Source organism: Rhipicephalus microplus, chromosome 4 (genome assembly GCF_043290135.1).
Source record: "Rhipicephalus microplus isolate Deutch F79 chromosome 4, USDA_Rmic, whole genome shotgun sequence".
Lineage (NCBI taxonomy): Eukaryota > Metazoa > Arthropoda > Arachnida > Ixodida > Ixodidae > Rhipicephalus > Rhipicephalus microplus.
Window position 1 is genome coordinate 151,168,152 of NC_134703.1, and position 20,686 is coordinate 151,188,837.

A 20,686-nucleotide genomic window follows, 5' to 3' on the forward strand; every position below is an offset into this window, starting at 1 on the left:
GGCAATTATGCTAAGGCCCTAAGTGATAACATATAAACATGCCAAGTTAATTTAGGAAAACTGAGAAAGAGTTTCTTCCAGAAGACAAACTAGGAGTTCCAAGTTCAACTACCTTCAGCATTGTTCAAAAGAAAGCGTTTAAAGACCAATCGCACTGCAAGAGGTGTTCTTTTTTTTTTCTTGCAGCCCACTTTTACAAATGACCAAATAAATCCTAACACCCTCCCCATACTTTTCATCAGTTATCATTCATGATTTTTTCATAAAATTTTGCTTGACAGATACAGGCCACCAGAATTTCCCTTTGTACTCGTTCGCGCCTACAAATTTACTCACCAAAAAGTAAGCAGGAGGCATGTTCTTCAACAAGTCATCCGAAGCCAAGTACGGCGTCATCAACGGATCCTCCGCTCGAGCCACCAATGCTTCCAACGTCTTCAACCGGGACGGGTTTTCTGGATGAAACCATGGCAGTGCTTCCCGACGAGTCTTGGGAAGTCGTCTTCTCGAAGCCGGCCCCGATACCTTCTCCAAGCTCTGCTTGCTCATTTCTGCCGCTTTGCGCCGCAACGATGCCGACAGGTCAGCGGGAATCTCAAATATGACCTGCTCTTCGCCAGCGTTCACTTCTATGCCATTTGTAGCTGGCAGCGATGCACGATCTGCACAGTCCTGATGTAAATCGTTCAGTCTCTCGTGCTCGTCAATGCGACGAGGGGGCGGCTGTTCTTTCTGGGACTCTTCAGAAGACACGTTTCCTTTTGAATGCAAGCTTTCACTGTCCGGCTCGTGTTCCTTATTCGACACCAGTGACAATGCCTCCACTGCTGTGTGGATGGCTTGTGTGTTTCTGGCGTCCTGCTGCCTAGTGTCATTCGGCTCCACAGTAACATAGGCTGCAAGATAACAGATCAGCAAGCATTCATACACGACCTAACATGTGCATTAAGCTCATGCAACATTCGAAAACAGCCATTACATACAAGACCTTCAATTACGAGACAATCCCTGACAAAACAAGTGTCTTATAGAACAAATGAAGTGGAGGAAAAGGACAACCCATAAGATATCGCATGAAGAAAAACAATCGCCTTTTTCTCTATGTCACTGCACCCTCGATTATCACCCAAATCTATAAAAAAAAACTGCGGCCATTACACGAGTTGTACATACTCCCTCGGGTTATTCTAATCCAGCTGCAAGCTTACCGTGAACACAGGTGAGCAGAAATTCAAGCGGTATGAGTGGGTCCATGCACGTGAGCACTTTGGATGGAGATGGATGAGCGTTGAGCATGACTGGAGTGTAAGCACAGAACATGGCGTCGGGGCGGCGTAACTGCAGCTGAATCATCTTCAGGCTCAGCGCAAGGCACAAGTTACCGCCCGCACTGTCCCCGGCTAGGCAGATGCGCTCACCTGTCCAGCCTGCAAGATTAAAAAACGTGAAAAAACGTCACACAGCTGCACTAGTGCATGCAAAAGCACACACAAGGAGCTATCGTTATGACAAAGTGAGCACGCCGAAATACAACTTAGGTACAAGCTTTAATGTGGTGAAAGCAGGTGTGTCATAAACCTTTAACAATGGAAGTAGTGCAAAATGAAAGAAAAATATGCCCACATTCTTGCGCCTGGACTTATACCATAGTAGCAAATGTAAGAACAGTGCAACAGACAAGGTCTGACGAAAATTACCCGCACAGCGCTGACTCATAACTGCGTTTAATAGCGAAGCAGTATACTTACATAGGTGTCAAATGTAGCCATGTATAGAAGAAGATAAGGTTATCAACCGTGTCGATGGCTATAGAATTGCAAAAACTCTAGTCAGTAGTTGACTGAGAAAAAAGACAGTTGTAGTGAGAGAGAGAAATGTGATATGACGTCGTGAAGGCGGCCGACATAGTTCTCTGCCAATGTCACCACTTTATTCCGAGGGCTCAAGCGGAGCGGCGACGACTGCCAGTGTCCGAACCGCCAAGCGCATGAACTAGTTCTGTGCTTGCGCCTCAAGCTAGGCATGAGCTGCGCAAAAAGCACGGCGCGGTAGTCGGTGAATGATGATGATGCATCGCGATGATGATGAGGCTACAGCAGCAAACAATTTAAAACATATACAATAGCCATCGACGTAACGAAAATCATTCATCAGCCATTCTCTGCCGTTACCGAATGGCGGGAGATCTTTTGTGGCACATAGTGGCGTCAGCGAGTTGAGCGTCGCCGTGAACTTTTACGCGACAAAAGGTAATCTCTTCTTGCATTTACGGCTTTTAGGGGCGAAGCTCCTTGGGGCGTGGGCTGTGCGTCCCCTGTAGCCTGTATGTAGCCACCTCTAGTTTAGTTCTTGCAGTGTTCACTAGATGGCGGTACCGTCTCCTGTATGTAGCCACCTCTCGTTTAGTTCTTGTAGTGTTTACTAGATGGTGGTACCTGTAGCTGATGATGAAAAGATGCAAGATGTTATAAACTAGAAAGCGGTACTTGTAGTTGATGAAAGACACGAGATCTTATAAAATAGGAATGATGTCACATATGGCGCGTGTCATTGGTTGAAGGCAATCGTTCGATTTAGTGCGGCGACGTACGCTAGGGGGAGCGTTGTAATAAAATCCGTTCGCTGTTGGCGCGCGCTCGGAGTCGCCGGATGGATAAGGCTGCACAGCGGAGAGAGCGCAAGGCGGCAGCAGCGCGCGCTCGCAGACAGAATCCCGATGTGCGAGCGCGCGAGGCAAGGGACATCGCAAGCCATCCATCGTCTAAGAACAAATAAAAGTTGATTTGTGTATATACACACACAGCGTTTCTCACGTCTTTACATGATGATCGACTGGGCGAATTACACGGAAGATTCACAGTTTACCGATGAATCCCTCCGGAGCTTCGCCCATTCATCATCATTCACCCCGTGAATATGCCGTAATTTTTTTTGCACTCAATAGCAGTTTGGTTAATCGTTGGCAGCCGTAGATGCAGAGAACAGCATCGGAAAAGTTTACCGTGCAAAGGCTGACCGCAAGTGTCCATGCTGCGTCCTTTTTCTTTTTATCTTCACTGTCATTCATTCAATAAATACCTAAAAAGTGACTGACCTCGCTTGCATCGTCCGAGATCTGCGGACAGAGCTCACCACAGCCTGGTATTTCTTTGCAGCAAGTAAAATGCAATGGGGCACATGCAAGCATGTGCCTCTCACATGCTTTGAAACGCCTGATCTAACTTTTTTTTTTTTTCACTTCATATGCATCATACTTTTACCATGACCATGTCAGAACTTTTCGTTTTAAAAGTAGGAGGCATTGAAAAATGTTCGCTATATGTGGGCAAAGTTTGAATGGGCAGCTTAGGAAGATCATAAATGCACTGAAATATGGTCATTGTAACCGATAGATTGTTATATCTAGGATCGTTATAAGTGGGTTTGACTGTAATGCATTATACAGTGGACTCCCATTAAATGAAACTCAGTTAAACAGAAAAGCCGCAAAAACGAAACCATCCAGGCGCATTTGGTTGGTCTCCTATATGCTTATAGATAAAGAGTTTCGGGTAATCGGAACACTTTTTTTTCTCTTACATCGGTTAAATGGAATCCAGGAACAACAGAAGCGGCCACGGCAGTTTAGCAACCAAAAAACAAATGCCAAAGTTAGCCTAGCCTAGCCTAGCCTAGCCAATCCAGCGATTGCACATGTCCACGCACGCTGAGCAGCAATCGACGTCTCGTCGTGAACTTGAGGACAGCCTTGAGAAACCTATAGCTGAAATTGATGAGGACCTGTACTCAGGCAGTGATGAGATGGTGTGTGATCTTGAGTTCATTTCAGTGGCTGACAGTGCAGCAAGAGATGCTGTCATCCTGTTGCAGCGCTACGTTGAACACAATGGTCGCACAGAGTTCCTGCCCAGCCTTTCAGCAATGCACTCCTACTATGTGAGAAAGTAGTTGAACAAGGCCGAGCAAGTTGTTATCACCTCTTTTTTTCTGAGTCAGCAATATTAGCAACATTTCTCTTTCTAATCACTATAAAGTGTGTATACTTCAAAATATTTTTGTTCAGTCAGCGACAGTTGGCGCTTTTGAAATAAAGTCATAATTCATTCATTTTGTAAGCTTTGTTTAAATAAAACTTTTCATAAATGGAACAAATTTTCTTGTTCCTTCGAGTTTCGTTTAAGAAAAGTCCACTGTATAAGCAAAACGATGGCTTCATTGTAAAAACTTTCTTAAATACCAATAAGTGTTTGATGAAGCCGGCATAGTCACAAAACACGACAACGACATGCACTTTATGCGGAACTATTCCTCTTGCACATCTCTTCAGATAAAATTTCATGTTTCTTGTGTCCTACTCAAACTTCGCCAATTCAAATTTCTGATATACAAATAAACAGTTCATGTCAAGTTTACAAAATCATAGTCAAGAACAGAACTAATAACACCTCATTCCAAAGCAGTAACAATAGGATAATTTACAGAGGCTGAAATGGGTTAATGGAAACAAAAACAGCCAGTAGTAGACATATCACAAGGCTTCCTGGTCGTATACACAGAAAAAAAAAGCCTCATTAAAATACACACTATAGGTGCTTTTGAACCAAATAATCTCTGTAAATACGGACTGCACAAAATTTTTAAATGCAAAACAGTTCTCAGTGAACTTCGGCGACTAAGAGTGTATCTATCTGTCTAGCCGCTTACGTTTGGGTGCTCTCATGGTCACCTCTTTACTTGGCAGGAACCAAAATTAGCATGGGAAAGTAAGATAGTTTGACAAATATGACGAGCTGGTCAAGACATGAATAATGTCACAATCCCATCGCATGCATCATAAAATACTTCCCGCCAGACAGTGCCGCATACTCACAGGCGGGTATGTGCCGCTGGTATGCGGGTATGTGCCACAGGTGATTGACACCTAGTATCTACCTAGGATTGAAAACACACATGGGCAATTTTAACGCGGGAGCGTTAATAAATACCCGACATCGGTAGTGTCGACCCGACGAATGCAAAGAATAAATGCCCAGGTCCCCGCTGGAATCGAACCCGCATTCTGCGTGGCAATGAAGCATTTTACCACAGAGGTATGCCAGTTGTCGGAACTACATTTCAAATATATGCTAATCTTTCTGAAACATCAATAGTGGTTGCAGTGCTGCCTACCCAATTTTATAAACATTACATATGTACTCCTTTGATACAGCTGTTACGTCGGGTTAATGTTAATTGTGGTTAGTTGCCATACACTGAAGCTGATTTAGGTAGCAGTGTGCAGAGCCAGCTTCCTAGCGGGCATCAGCGCTTCATATCAGCTTATAGTGTTGCTAATACGCACGTTCCACTTGGCATCATTGCGCAAGTGCAAACAACTGGTTACATAAACATCTGCAACTCTTCAACATATGTCTGTGCATGCAACATCTGTACTTTTAAATATTTAGCGTAATTTCATGACATGTAACTAAATAAAAATTGCAACACGGTCACTTTCCCTCCGCATGCTTCAAATAATGTCGATTCCCAGGTACGTGGGATCTGCCGAATTTTTTTTATTTCCGCTTTCTCTCCTTGATTATTACTTCAACCATTAAATGTACATTTGCAACAGTCATTTCTATACTGTTGGAGAAACTACTCCCAAATTTACAATGCGTGCCCCTTCATTGCAAATGTTCAGCCTCTAAAATCTTGTGAATAGGTTTCGTGAGACAAAACACAAACCAGCAAATACAAGTAGCATTTTAACATAGCACTCACTATATGACCCTGACCCATATTTTTTTCCACTGAACCTGCTGAGAGCAACGTCCTACTTGTCATTGCCGAGCTATCGCCCGTCTTATCAGCAGACCATGACAATGGAGCTCCTCAACGACATCTTGCCCTGTAAAAGCCAGGCATACTACGTTCACAAACTTACCTGATTACGACTTCTTTATCAATACACAATAGGTACTGCACAATCAGCCACAGACACTGTGGTATCATAACTGCCGCAGACTGCACGCTGGCCCTTTTCTAGAGCACAATCGTAAATGCAAAGGCAGTTTTCCCTCTAAGTAAAAAGCTTAACAGAAGCGCCCACAGTAAAACACATGCATGCAACTATCCTATAAGCACGCAGGCAATGTGAAACTTGCTGCTTCTTCAGCAGTTCCACAAAGATTTGTTAACTGATACATGTTGCCATGTTTGTAATAAATGCAACGTTACCTCAAATGTTTTGGAAACAGAGAGCTAAATCTGCAGAGGATACTCATGGTTATCTTTGGGAGATTTAGCTCTCACCAGAGACTTTTTTTTTTTTTGAACGTCCATGTTCATTTCTATTTGCCTTGTCATTTCTACACTCGCATTATTAGCCAATACTGACACAGTAGGCCCCCAATAAACCAAAATGTCTTAAATGTAGCAGCTGCTTCGATGGAACAACTTCTCTTTTACTGCCTTGTTCATCCCTCAGCAAACGAAGCTCCCGTTAAATGAAACATATTTTCGTGGTCCCTTCAGTTTCCGTTTAATGAGAGTCTACTGTAAATGCCCCTATGTTTGTTTTGTTTGTACGATTATGACTGAGTAAAACTGGGTTCCCTTTGGTACCCCTTCTTTTCATTCACCAACTCAAAAGGTGAGAGTACCTAGCTTGTGGCAGTTGTTGAGGACCCAACCATACACGAAGGTCACTTCTTCCAATGCCCGCGGGTAAGGACTCTCTGGCGATAAGGAATAGTCCACAGAGAGAATCGGTACATTCACCAGGCGGGCCCAGTCCTTTAAGTAGATCTGGAAAAGTTGAAAAACAAGAGAGCGAATGCCATGTGCATAAAGTCTGTGGCAAACCGAGTAATATGTCCACTATCTACGACCAACATCACCAACACACAATTGACAACACTATCTGCTACGACAGGGGTTCTCAAACTTTACAGTCTAGGAAAACCCCAACAGCTCTTCCAGATAGCCTCGCAACCCCTAACTTTTTCTTGATTTAAACACAACTGAAAGCAGAGAGGAGGAGCTGTTCTCTCTCTCTCTCTTTTTTTTTTTTTCATATTGACGGTGATGAACGTTGACGCAGAACTTCTGGTAATACATACACTTGCGATTTCCCCAACCCCGTTTCGTGACCACGCGTCCGTGAATAGTAAATGTTTCATGGCGCGTACTAGACGACGAACCTTTTGAGCTACTACTGCTATGTGGGGATATGCAGTGACCACAGGTTAGTAAGGGTAAAAATAGCGCGCAATTTGAGATCTCAAACTAGATTAGCTATGAAAAGACAACCCAACCTCAATGCAGCAAGAATAAAATCAGAAGCTTTTAAGATTACAATCGAAAACAAATGCGCAGCTTTAAGAAATGATGATAATGCTGACATCAAAGGAATGAACAAAACAGTAGCAAGATTGATCCCCGAAGCAGTTATTGAAGTTGGAGGTCAAACACTAGGCAAAGCATGGAAGGAGAAGAATATTGTTTCTGTTTTGATTCAGGAATCAAGTTTTGTTTCAAAAACGCCAATGGCAAAATCACCGTCACCACACTGATGAACAACGACATAGTGTGGTCGCTATATAACAAGTGGTCGTTCACTCAAAAAAGAAAACGCAGTGCCACTGCCAACCCTCTTCAGCAGCTCTAAGAATGGCACAGAAACGTCTGAGCTCTATGATCAAGCTGCGAATAAGTACAGAATTTTTATCCCAGAGAAAAAATGTTGAGAGCCCTTATTTACCCAAACGATCAAAATGGCCACAGACAATACAAAAAATGACTGCTACTGCTCCGAAGCGTTCAGCAAGCCCTCTGCGTGCTGAGTATTGTCCTTTTGTCACACAATAGCAAGACAGTGACTGAGCCTTGTTGTACCCAGAAGAAGTATCAAAAGATCGTCAGAGTCCATTGTGCTTTCTGTTACCCCCTATCCATACGGTCATTTTCATAAGAAGCTTGGAACACAATTGAGGTCTGCCCCAATACATCGACATGGTGTTGTGAGAAGTGTGAAGTAACACTTTCCATAAAGCACTGGTGCTTCAATAAGTTAGATGGGCCAAAATAATTTTGGTATTAATTTGGCAAGGGCCTAGCGTACGCTCAATATTTGCATCAGACCAGCTTCCCGTTGCGATGTCAATGGCCCAGTGTACTTTCTGAAGTACAGAATCGTAACTTCTGAAAAAATTTATCTATATTTGTGAAAAATTTCATTGCAGTTTATTAAATGTGTGAAACCTCAATAAAACCCAACCAGTGGTTCCTGCACGGGCCTTGATCAGCTAAGGTAAGCCTCAACATGAGCCGAAGGCAAAGACGGTGCTGAATATCCTAGCAAAACAAAGAAATTAAGATCGAAAACCATACACTGAAGTGTATAGCACAAGAATATTATACCTAGGACAACAACTCACGGGAGAACCTAGTCACAAGAAAGGCATTCACGGAACAAATAGAATGGGCTGGAGCAAACACGGCCGGCACTCTCAAATAATGTCGGCAAATATGCCACTATCATTACAGCTAAAAGTATACAACCACTTCGTACTGCCAGTTTTGATGTATGGGGCTGGGACATAGAGAATAACGAAACAACTAGAGCAAAAGCTGAAAATCATGCTACGTACAACATCCCATTCCTGATCCTAATGGTGCAGTGTGCAATGGAACGGGAAATGACAGGAATAACATCAAGACATCAAGAGAAAAAAAAATAGACCTGAGCTCGTCATGTAATGCGTAGAAATTAAGAATTTCGCAGGGATAAAATAGAATCAGCTTGCACAGGACAGGGTAAACTGGTGATCACAGGGAGGGGCATCCACCGTGCAGTGTACAGGCTGAGAATGATCTTGATCGTGAAAATAGTGACCACATAGGCCTCTCGCTACCAGCAAACATCTGATGTGCGATTGCAGTGTGTGATAGCTTCATTAGGTGAGAAATGCAATGCAAATTCGCTTATCCAAATTAATAAGTTCTAATGAAGGTGAAATAGGAACAGGTTGCATTTATTCTGGACACGCATGGAATCTTAAGATGTCTTTCACGGAATTCCTAGATTCTGTGAAACCCAGTTTGAGAACCTTCCTAATACGAGATCTGGCTGAAAAGCAAGGTAGATCTAACAGAAGACAAAAGAAAAATACTAACACAAGTAAATAACTTTAAACATGCAGAAATGTGATCACCAGTATTTATCTTACAACTCAATGTTCTTCACAGCCAATCTTTCTATGTGCAAACATTACAATTCATGGAGTTGCAGCCTATAGTAATTATAACATACATTATCGATTTTATTCATCACGAAGAGCTGAGCTTTTGAACAACTGTTTCAAACAAGCGGTCACAAATATAAAAGATGGCAGAAGGTTATGACAATGTCTTTGCATGATGTCCATGTAATATGGGCTGTTGAGCAACCTGTCATATCAGGCAATGAAGCCACGCATTTCTCCAAGCCTAGCAGAGCTCGCCCTGTGACAATAGATAATTAGAAAAACTACATAAACGAACTATTTAAAAAGAAATAAAACATTTACAAAGTGAATATAATTTTAAAATGCTTTGAAACACTATATTTACTTGAATGTAATGCACATTTTGCCCTGCTTTTTGCTATCTGAAGTCAACTCTCACATTCCTTTCGAATAGCTAAATTCAAGTAGCCTAAAAAGTACAATGATGAACACAAGAGTTTTTTATTTTTCCTTCATGAAAGTCGCCCCTCGCATTACAACCGTGGTCGCGTTATAATTGAGTGAATACGGCATTAATTTAGACAGAAAACATATAGCAAAAACATCTAGTTGCAGCATGCATGATAATTAAGCAGTCTGAATGCTGCATTTTTTTGTTTTCTTTTCTAAGAACGTTTCACTCCAAAATTCCTCTATTCTTTCGTAACTGCCCTTTTTGACAGACATCCTGCTTTGATAGTTCATGTCAAGTATGCAACAAATAAACACAATTCCTGCTGGAAAAAAAAGTTTTAATTGAGTTCTGTCCTTTTTTTTGTACAATAGCCACAATAGAATTACGAAACATGCTGTACAGTTGAATCCCTTCACAAGAGACGTGCAAGGGGGAGCAATTTTAATCCCTAACATGAGGATACTCTCATAAGCAGGGTAGCACTTTCTCATTTTGTTGTAATTCTCAAGTTCTGCATAGGCCCACAGGTGTCCCTTATGTGCCATTGTCTCTCAATCAGCCCCTCTTATTAAAAGGTTCAACTTATTTTGTGGCCCTGGAGTAATTTTAATGAGTAATTTTGTCTTCTCGAGGTTCCTCAGCACATACTTAAATTTATAAGCGCATCACCCTTGAACCAATGCTTTGAGATGCAGCCACCTGGAGAGCGATGTTCGATGGGTCCACCTAGTGAACATGTCAACTCAGGCGCAGTGCGTTTAGGTAGTTATTTTAAAAAGCGGCGAGACTTGATGTCATCACACTTTTTACCACATCAACACACCGAACCGCCCCAGCACATTCACAGCTTAAAAAGTGGACGAAATATCGCTACGTAGCCGACATATCAACAGGACACCTAAACAAACTTAACAAAGTTAAACAAACACCCAGGTTGGTTTACACCAAATTGGTGCCGATTATCCAGGTATGTTAGATGGACGGCCGCGTTAAACCTAATTCGAGGGTTAACGTGATTATAGTTCATACGCAGCCTCCAAGATGTGTGTCCCAGAGCGGATCTCTGGGGGCAGCATTCGTTGCAGTGAAATGCACTCCATCCGTCTCACTTGTGTCGAGAGTTGTGAAAGCTTTGCGACATTAAAGTGACGTTGCAAAAGAAGGACTGGAAACGGGGGGCGTGCTGCTCACCAAGATCCAGCATATCAGTGAAGGCTGAAGTGGACTGTCCAGATCATAGATTTTCATATAATACCTAGAGAGAAATCTGGCGCTGCGATTGTGCACCTCCATGGGAATAATGGGAAGTACAGGCTGCAGATTGGATAGAGTTAGCTAGCGAGCTGTCTAAAAACTTTTTTTCTACACTATCAGTTTCGTTGTCGTGTAGCCCGAATAGTGGAGTGCGGTGAAAAAGGCTGAAGCAGTGCCTGTGTTGTTCAAAGAGGTTGACGACCACTAGATCTCCTAATGTGCTGCGACGTGGAAGCATTACGAGTTGTATTTGACAGTTTAAACGAAGCATCATCCACTCACTGCTGCGCATAGATGTAGCATCTCATGCCAGTGCTGAACATTGAAATGTACTTTGTCCCTACTGTCCTTCTTTTCCCCGTGTTTTTGCGCTGCCCTTCTTTCTAAGTGAGCAGAATATTGCCCTCAGTTATTGTTTTTCACGAGCACTTCTTGCCTAAACTTGTTTTAAATCACCTGCAAAGCTATGACGAAGCTAAGTAGACACACCGTCACAGTCCGCTGACTCGCCTTCACAACAAAACCAGAGGTGCGTTGGGGATAGACCACTGGGACCGCTGGATCAGACGCACCTAGCATTGCAGGGGACGAAAGGATAAATGTTTCTCACTTAATACTGTACTGTTATTCCCATAAATAGATAACATATACTCTCAAAAAAAAAACAAGCAGGTTTGTTTTCAAGTGCTAAAAATAATTCATTAAATCTTTATGCCAAATCTGGAACGCAACGGAAGAGCGATGAATACCCTGACGGTTGAATTTGCCCAGGTTTCACTTCTGCCGTCTGGTCACAAAAAACTTTTGCAATAAAGTTTGCGTACAACTAATTGAAGCAAGTTTCAATTAAATATAACTTCATATCACTTTGTTCTACACTCGGAAAAGAAGCACCGCGAATCTCAAGAACGTAATACATCCGAAGCAGATCCGAAGCCTGTACTTCCCATAATTTCCATGGGAATACAAGCACTGCTGAAGCAGCCCGCGTAGACACTAGCACCAGATTCACTTCTAGGTATTATTGTATGAAACTCTATGGTCCAGATGGTGGACACATCGAGAATCGCACTCGAGGATCGCACCACACCCTCATGCTCAGCAATGCAACGTCACGTCTTAGCAACCAATCGACCACAGTGGATAATTCCCCACTGGAGCTCCTTTCTTCTCCGTACACACCTCGTGCGACTCTGCAGACTGCGCAATGAATCCACCCCCATGAAAGTGCAATATGAGACCATGGGAAGGTGGCAGGACGTCAGATGAGTTGACCAGGTTGCTCGGCAACAGTGATTGCTGAACGCAAGAGAGAAAGAAATCAAGTTGTGAGAATAACCTTCAACTTGAACCTAGCAAGCACTGTGTACTGTTCTAAGCAAAAAGAGACTATGAATAAAAGCTCTTTTATGCACTTGAACCAGAAACCCTTTAAATTCAACGAATATTAGAAGCCTGCCATTGCAATTTTGGATTAAATAGCACCACCTTCTTGTATGCTTATGTCTCTTTTCAAAAGCTAGGAGTCTGTGAAAAAAAATGAATAGTTAGGTTCACAATTAACTACAATAAGGTATTCTTATACAGCCCCTAAGCAGCGACAACCCCAAATTTGGGTTACGCTTCTTGATTACACTTTGGCTTCTTTATAACAATTATGGTTGCATTTCGGCTGTAAAGCACTGCCCAGAAAACGCTTTAGTTATACAATCTTCCAAATCAATTTCATCAGAAGAGTTATATAAAGACATTTAAAGGGGCTATGAAATACTTTTTCAAGTAACCATGGAACAGATTCACTAAAAGAGCTTATTGCGTCACGAATTGAACGCCGCAAAAATTTTAAGAATCCGTCCATTACGCGCAGAGTTACGAAGATTTGTTGCATGCTGCAATCGCACTCGCTCTTTTCTCGTCCCAATGAAAGCACTAGAAGCTAAGCACGAAGGGATGGCATGGGCAAAAAATACGTGACGCGTGCTTTGTGACTTTGAGCATATTTTCCTTTTTTTTCCGAATAAGCGCCTTTTTCAGTGTGATAGCGCACGCATGCATGGACAAGTCGCGGCCTCCCACAGAGTGCGCTATGTTCAAGTTAGCCAATAGCCAATGACGAGTAGAAGGTCTTCTACAAGTCATTTATGAGCTTCTTCTGTCATTTGTTGAGAGAAGAGAAAGCAATCTTTAGCTGAGTTTGATAACTTATTGTGAATTCCAGGTCACGTCCTGCACTATAATATTTGGCTCACGTGTTCTCGGGAACATCCACTACCGATTGGCAGTGTTTCCTGACCATGCTCAAAAAGTGTAGCAGAGCCCCTTTAACTTCCAGCTACCACTCTTCTAGGATGGGACACATAGTGCTGACAGACACGCAAGACTTTTACCTTGGCTAGTGTGCGTGAGCCGAGTGCGTGTTCTATGTACTCCCATATGCCAGAGCCAAGGCAGCATGTCAGATTCCAATATGAACTCTTTTTTTCTTTTTCCTTTCGTTCTAATTCGTATTTGCACACATTTCCAGTAGCGGCATTGCAGGTTGCTAACAAACTGTCCCCAACTACAGTGGGTGCAATTTTAAGCAATGAAAGTTTATGCAATTAATGCAGGGCATGTCCCTGTGCGCATGTGCGTCACTCAAAGGGCAGCTTTAATTAAAATAATATGCACACTTATGTTTAAAATTTCAAATGACTTCACACTGTAGAGCCGTTTCATGCTCTGAAGATACTATTGCCACCACTTGATCTACACGCTACACTCGTTAGCTTTCAATGCCTGTGAGAGCCTCTGTATGCATATTTAAAGAGAAAGACGTTGAAAAGTAAAACTGGTTCCGCTTGGCTCCGCAGCACCAGAAGTGACTCTCACGAAGCATTTTCCTGCGAAATAAATGACTTACATACCGTTAAGAAGCTTCACACAATTTGCAGTAAGTTGCAACTGAGCGAGATGACACGTAAAAAGAGTAAATGGTTACACCCTGTGCACAGTGGGAATGAATGTGTTGCAAAGCATTTCACACAAGGCTGACAATTTATTACGCTACGGAATATTAAGCAACAGCAGCTTACCATTCCATCTCTGACTGCTGACGACAGCAGGCGGCATCGTACGGGTGCAGGGAGACCGTGAGATGAAGGAAATGGTATCTCTACAAGTGTGGACGGCTCGTCGACTTTTGGCAGGCCCAAACGTTCGAGAGGAACCACCACATCGCAGCAGACTAGCAGTGATGAAGAAATAAACTTGTTCACTTTCTGAAAAGCCAGAAATCAGAGGCAGGCATCACATGGGGTCAAGCTTCATTATTCCCTCAATCAAGAAAAAATATTCGAGCCAGAGCACACCGAACAAGGCAGACAGCATCGCAAAGTTTATTCTGTGCCACCAACATGTGCAGGTTCAGTGATACAAGCGACAAAAATGTTTCTGTACTTCATATTGCGGGACCCACAGTTATGGCACTCGTATAACAGAGACAACAAAAAAGAACCGAGTGAGTTCGGGTATTGCACAGTCCCTGTAGAGGTGACATTTTGATCTAAAAAGTTTTGCAGAATTTGAACACAGCTTTACGGTGAATTCCAGAAAACGAATGGAAGTTTTACCACATTGGTATATCATTTAGTCCCACAGCACAGATAAATACACTAGGCCAATACAGCAGACCCTCATTAAACATAACATGAAGGAACAGGAAAACTCCGTTTACAGAAAGACAAACAGGAGTGCAGAATTAAAGTACGAAACCTATCACATTAGAGGCAGTTCCATTGGGCAGCAATCTGATTCAAGAGAGTTTAATTTACTTAGGATACTGTATAGTGCTTTCTCCACATCTTTTATGCTATTTATGAGTAACCATCTACATTGCAAGCTTGAATTCCAGTGATTCATACAAAAGAAATTAGTTCTCATCAAGAGATGATAATTAATGTTTCAATGATTCATCAGAAGTCCATGAACACATTTAGTTTTCTAGTCTGTGATCAATAATCAAAGTAGGGTTTGTCTCACTCAATATTTTGCTACATAGAACTATCACAGATGACAGACTTAAATGTGTGTCGCTGATCTAGAGGAGTGATGAAGTAACACATACCTTAAGGAGAACTTGTTCATTGAGCGACCACATCGATTTGAGAAAATCGATGTGGACATTTTTCCGCATTTCCACCATCTGCTTGGCCCTCAATTCTGTATCTATGCTGTATTTTCCGAACCTCCAGATGAGCGTTGAGGTACTTCCAAAGTTACTGCCGGTCTGGTAATAGTGGTCCCGATAGGCCGACAAAACAGCATGGCCTTTGCGTAACGTTCGCCTGATAGCATCACAAAACTGAAGGGGGGGGGGAGAGAAATCAAACAGTTCAAATGCTGCCATCTGCGTAAGTAAGGTTCACACAGGATAAGTGAATGACAAGGTGACTCACAATGATGGTCATTACGTCGAAAAAAGCAAATTCCTAGTTCCAAACCATTTTTTTTTGCTACAACGGAGTGTGCGCACCAGCAGAATTTTGTCTTGGAGGGTGCAAAGCCATGTTGCACCGCGGTGGAAAGGGGGGGAGCACTGGTGCAGCTTAGGTGCTGGTGTAGCTTGTGTATCTTTTGCAGCCCCCTGCCAATTAAGTTATTATCGAAAGTATATATGAGCTTAGCCGTTGTTTTCAAAACTGTCCGTCTGCCTGCGGTGTGTTCCCATTGGTGCAGAAATGTGTGCGTCCCCTTTGAGGAGGAAATAACGCAGACTTCTAAAGCTGTACTGGGCTAGAGTGCCAAAACTATTATAATGCGAGTTTTGACAGCTTCAAAGCCTCCGCAAAATGTATAAGCGTTCTCTCTGATGTTGGCCACTGTATTACCACATTGGCAACTTCATTAGTAAAACGCATGGCACAGTCGCGCTCAATACGAGTTGCAACACCCAGTCTGGGCTCAAAATGGTTCCAACACTACATATGGGCACCTACATAAAAAAAGTTGGTAAATAAAACTACCTCAGCGGTATTTTCTGAACCAATCTAACGTTTGTTGGTGGGATTTTTCAGGCTTGTAGTAACTGTAACCAAATCCAACGTGTTGCAACTCGTATTGAACGCGACTGTACATCATGCCAAACATACCGTAAAATGTCAAACCAGCATCGCCCCCCCCCCCCCCCCATACCTTTTTTGGGAGATCTGAAATAAGTGCCAATGACCAGTCTGGGACCGAGCAAGTGCCCGCCTCGCAAATCTGGCTGGATTATCCTTCAACGTAACGGGGGCGGGGCACTCGCTCAGCATTTTGCAGTACAAGGCAGTGACCCCTCACAACACTCATGCATGCACACAAAAGACATGACATAGCTGACGATGATAGATTGAAGGCAGAAATGAAATACCCCCATGCTCTCAAGAGCTCACGGAAACAAAGATGTATGGCATGCATACATCCTCTGAAAATGTACCTCTCTTGCAGTAAATCGAAATATCCGATAGCCAATGACATTGTAAAGACAATGCCCGCAGATATGCAGTAATGGTGCATGCTCAGAGAACACAGGATGAATTTTATCATGCATACACACAGCAGATGATACAGCTGACTATACGATCACTGCACAAACAATTACAATGAGCAGCCATTCATCATTCAGCTTGTACCTATACATTTTATCTTGCATAAACAACGGACACGAGGAAAAAGGAAAGTCACTTAAGGAAAACTCTGCTTAAGCATAGCAATGATGCAAGTCCCTACAATTGACACACCTTTTTGTGTGTTTGTGTGCTTTCAAAATGTGTCCACTACAGATAATTTTAATTGGGATGCACACTACATTAAAATTCACTTTTATCTCTGTGACACATGCACTACAGCCGCACGTCCATTACTTCATAGACATACGCACAGATATTTTGCTGCACTTCCAGCCACTAATAGTCAGTTTCCATTCAAGGATGACGAATGAAAACTACAAGCTGCCCACATTAGTACATGAATAATTACGCAGTCGCTAACGGATGCAATTATATGTGCCTGTGTGGCGCGTACCTCGCCATGTAACTGTACGCGCACACAGAGAAAGCAAATGAAATAGAAACTGCTGCGCTGTCACCACAAAGTTGCGCTATGAATGAACTGCTTTCGAGCGGCCAATTCGTTAAGTACGACTTGACATACGGCGGCATCGGTGCAAAATAGTTTCTTGATCGTGATTGGCTTATTCACGCAAGGTACCGGAAGGAGCCAATCGCGGTCGAGCAGTTCGATCCCGTGTGGGGCTCAATCGCGGTAGAAAGTACCCGCGCGACGGCAAGTTGCACAGTATCAAATCTATGCGCCCAACGAGCAGTAACTTCTTATGAGACTTGCAGAGGATAGTTTACGTGCATCACTCACATAAAATCCCATGCAGCGCCCGTAGAAGCTCGTGGGCTCGAAGTTGTCAAACTCCTTGAACAAGTCGTTGAACTTCATGTTTTCGTCCACGAACAGGCTCCCCTTATCCGTGTGCTCCATCATCTGTTCCAGTATGGACAAGGCAGATTTCAGGCCGCGCAAGACGCCGACGTGGTCACCCAATTCTTTAGCGAAACTCTCGCCTCGGAAAAACGGCGAACCGCGCTTCATTTGCAGCGCCCTGCACAGTTTTGCAGCCAAAGGGACGAACCTATCTGTGACCGAAACGATGCTTCGAAAGCCGTTCGCGGGAGTTTCCGAGTCGAAGTCAAACAGGTGCGCAGAGCTGATGATTCTGTTGGCCGAGGCTTCGACCGTAGGCAGTAGTTCATGCATCGAGTTTAGGTGCGCGAGTATCTTACTTCCCGTCTCCGTCTGCACTTCTCTGAAGTACTCGACGTTGGCGCGGACCATCGTCGTCAGCATTTCGTACAGTCCCGAGCGTGGCCTCCCAATGCGCGACATGTTCACCAGACTGCAGCTGGCCGAGGCCGCGTCGGGCCGGCAGTCCTCAAGGTTTTCCGAATCGCTGCCGCAGCACAACATTTGCTTGACATGACCGAGTTGCGCGCACCTCGAAAATCCTGTTTCCTCCGACCGCGAGGGGAGAATGAAGCGTATCGCAAGAAAACGTGAGAAGCGTAGAGGGTAAGGACGAGGGATACAAGATAGGGCGAGAGAAACAGGCAAGGATGAGGAGCGCGGTGCGCTCAACCTTACGGCAATTTGCGAAACTAATTTCCCGAGCGCATCGATCTCGAGCAGAAATAGCCCGCGTTGATGAGATGTGGGAGGGAAAAAAAAGTAGAGAGAGCCTATTTCGCCGCCCACGCTTACAGTGACTCCACGCTTACAGCTCAACCGTGATTTGCAGTGACAGCCTAGCTGTCTAAAGCTTTGGGTCTATCAAGCATCCAAAATAGTATATATAAGAACAGCTAAAGTGAGCGCGATTTGAACACAAGCGTGGTACAAACTTGGTCACCCTTAGACATACATCTTTCTTACACTTAATGTTTGTAAGACAGGGACACTTACTTAATGATGACAATTAAACAAACGACAATTGATTGCTATATATATGTACAACTACAGGCAAATGATACGAAACTTGAAAAAAGGTTTGCAGCAGGGAATAAGATGTATTGTCACAAGTCGACTACACACATGACACATACATATAACATGCATAACTGCTGTTCTAGAGCAATATGTAACTTGACCCGAAATGCTACTGCTTTTATTTAATGTTTTACACTGTCCCTATGCACATAACATGGTGCGGAGATTTCAGAACATTTATTGGAAGAGTTGAAGAAGTGGAGTCCACCTGAAGTGATGTGAAAAATGATGCAGGAGGTCAGCTACATGGTGCTGCAGCATATCTGGCGATAATTTGTTCCATCACACAAACCAGGCAAAACCCTATGTGAAGGTCGCTACATCATAATGAAGCAGCCCCTTGGACCATATGGCGATAATGAAAGGGTAAAGTGATCGTTGCCCCAACATTGGTGAAGCAATAGCATAGCGACCCTAACACGAAGTGTCTAGAGTAGAAGCATAGCCAGAAATATTTTCCAATCGTATTGTATGTTCGTGCATGCATTTGTATTTGTACGTCCATACATAAACATGCAAAATTGAAAAACTTCAGATAGGATTGAACTTTATAATCCCCTGGTTATGCCAGTAATTAAGAGTTTGTCTTTCTGAACATTTGCTTCTATAAGACTTCTGGATCTCTTGTGTTATACCCTATACTTCCTCTTTAAGTTTAAGTACACTCACTGCTGGGTTGCTTCTTGTGTCTTATCAACGAAAAGCCAACACAATGCATGAAACTGTTTAATTACAAAGCTGCCGGAAAGCATACCTGGTTTTAAGTAATTATTTACATGCATGTACTTAGTTACAAACATCCAATAATCAGTTATGTATCTCCATACATTATTGTACAAGTTCAATTTCCCAAGAGGTATCAACATTTCTTGCTGACAATCTATGTTGTGGCATCGAGATGACTGTCAGCAGCGAGAATTTCTGGCTTCTTTGCAGCATTATCTGAGTGCCCGTAATATCTATTACAAGCACTCAGATAATGCTCATGGGCCACTTGGGTGAAGGGGCCAGTCAAGCTGTGAAATGCAGCTTTTTTTCCCTTCGTACCAAACCATGTATACAGTGTATTTTCATGTACTTGTCACGTGGTTGAATAAACTCAAACTCAAATCTATGAGATGTCTGTAATCTCCACTGCTATTTTTTTACTAAGGACAGCGACTGGACAATGCCTTATGAATTCTGAAGTAGAATATAACATTGGAAACAATTTGTCAAGGGTTCTTTTAATGGCACTGCATTTTCAATGACTGCTGAAATATTCGCACTCAAAACTCTTCTAAGTGCTTGCACACAGGGCCATACCTAGTGGGAAGTTGCGGGGGGTTCCGGCACCCCTCTAAATGTTTTTGTACTTTTAACTTTTTGGGTGATACTAAAGCACTTACACGCTTTTACATCGACCACCAGTTGCCAAAGCTGGCAGTTCTAGACATAAAGAACCCACCGAAAAAAAGAAATCCTGGGTATGGCCCTGCTTGCAGACAAAGCACTGCAATGAGTAGCGCACGAACATTTGTCTAACCTAGATTTGTCTCACCCAACAGTCAACTTTTTAGAAGTTCATTTGTCTAACCCTTGCACATATTGGTTAAAGTGTTCATGTCACATTAATTATTTGTTAACAAAAAACAGTAGATAATGAAGCCAAGAAAGGTATAAGGAATGCTAATTTTACTGTTTTAAGAGCATTATAGGAATTGTGATGCTATATCAAACCTCAATACAATGAATTTGGATAGAACAAAATATTGGTTATAACAAAGTAAATATAGAATAGTCTTGCAATGGATACAGTGTTAGGAATATACCTTTATAACAAATTTTTGGGTATAACACACTCATTTTCCTGCAAGATGCAACTTTGTAATACTGGGGTTTGAGTGTAATGAGGTTTGTGGACGAAAAGACAACTTGCAGTTTGCAGGGGCTGAACATGCAACCTTTGCATTATGTTTTTTCATATCTATATGACAATTTCTACAATATGCTTAAAACAGTAAAACTGTCATTTCTTATACCTTCCTTGGCTTCATTATCTGCTGGTTCCTGTGAAGGTTGTATCTAAAAAAGAAAGACCTGAAAATTACTTTCCAGCGATTATTATTTATTACCCATTTCTATAAACTCGCTATCACCTGTATTTTACTAAACACACAAAAGCCAATATGTATTGCCCGCATGCATTATCATGAAA

General features: G+C 42.7%; 1 protein-coding gene across 2 annotated transcripts in view; it reads right to left on the reverse strand.

Moving 5' to 3' along the window:
- The window catches only part of LOC119172409 (hormone-sensitive lipase), a 33,686-nt gene extending 15,578 nt beyond the window's left edge, over positions 1-18,108 (reverse strand). Inside the window, exons 1-7 of one of the 2 annotated variants that reach the window (XM_037423491.2) lie at positions 17,308-18,102; positions 15,023-15,259; positions 13,992-14,177; positions 12,100-12,216; positions 6,645-6,789; positions 1,209-1,427; positions 337-896 (exon numbers count right to left, since the gene is read on the reverse strand). In XM_037423491.2, the coding sequence (XP_037279388.2) occupies positions 337-896; positions 1,209-1,427; positions 6,645-6,789; positions 12,100-12,216; positions 13,992-14,177; positions 15,023-15,259; positions 17,308-17,913 (2,070 nt within the window). In that variant the 5' untranslated portion in view covers positions 17,914-18,102. Of the gene's footprint in view, positions 1-336; positions 897-1,208; positions 1,428-6,644; positions 6,790-12,099; positions 12,217-13,991; positions 14,178-15,022; positions 15,260-17,307 lie in introns of both variants that reach the window. The other variant, XM_075893749.1, reaches the window with a different exon arrangement.
- Between the last annotated feature and the right edge of the window lie 2,578 nt (positions 18,109-20,686).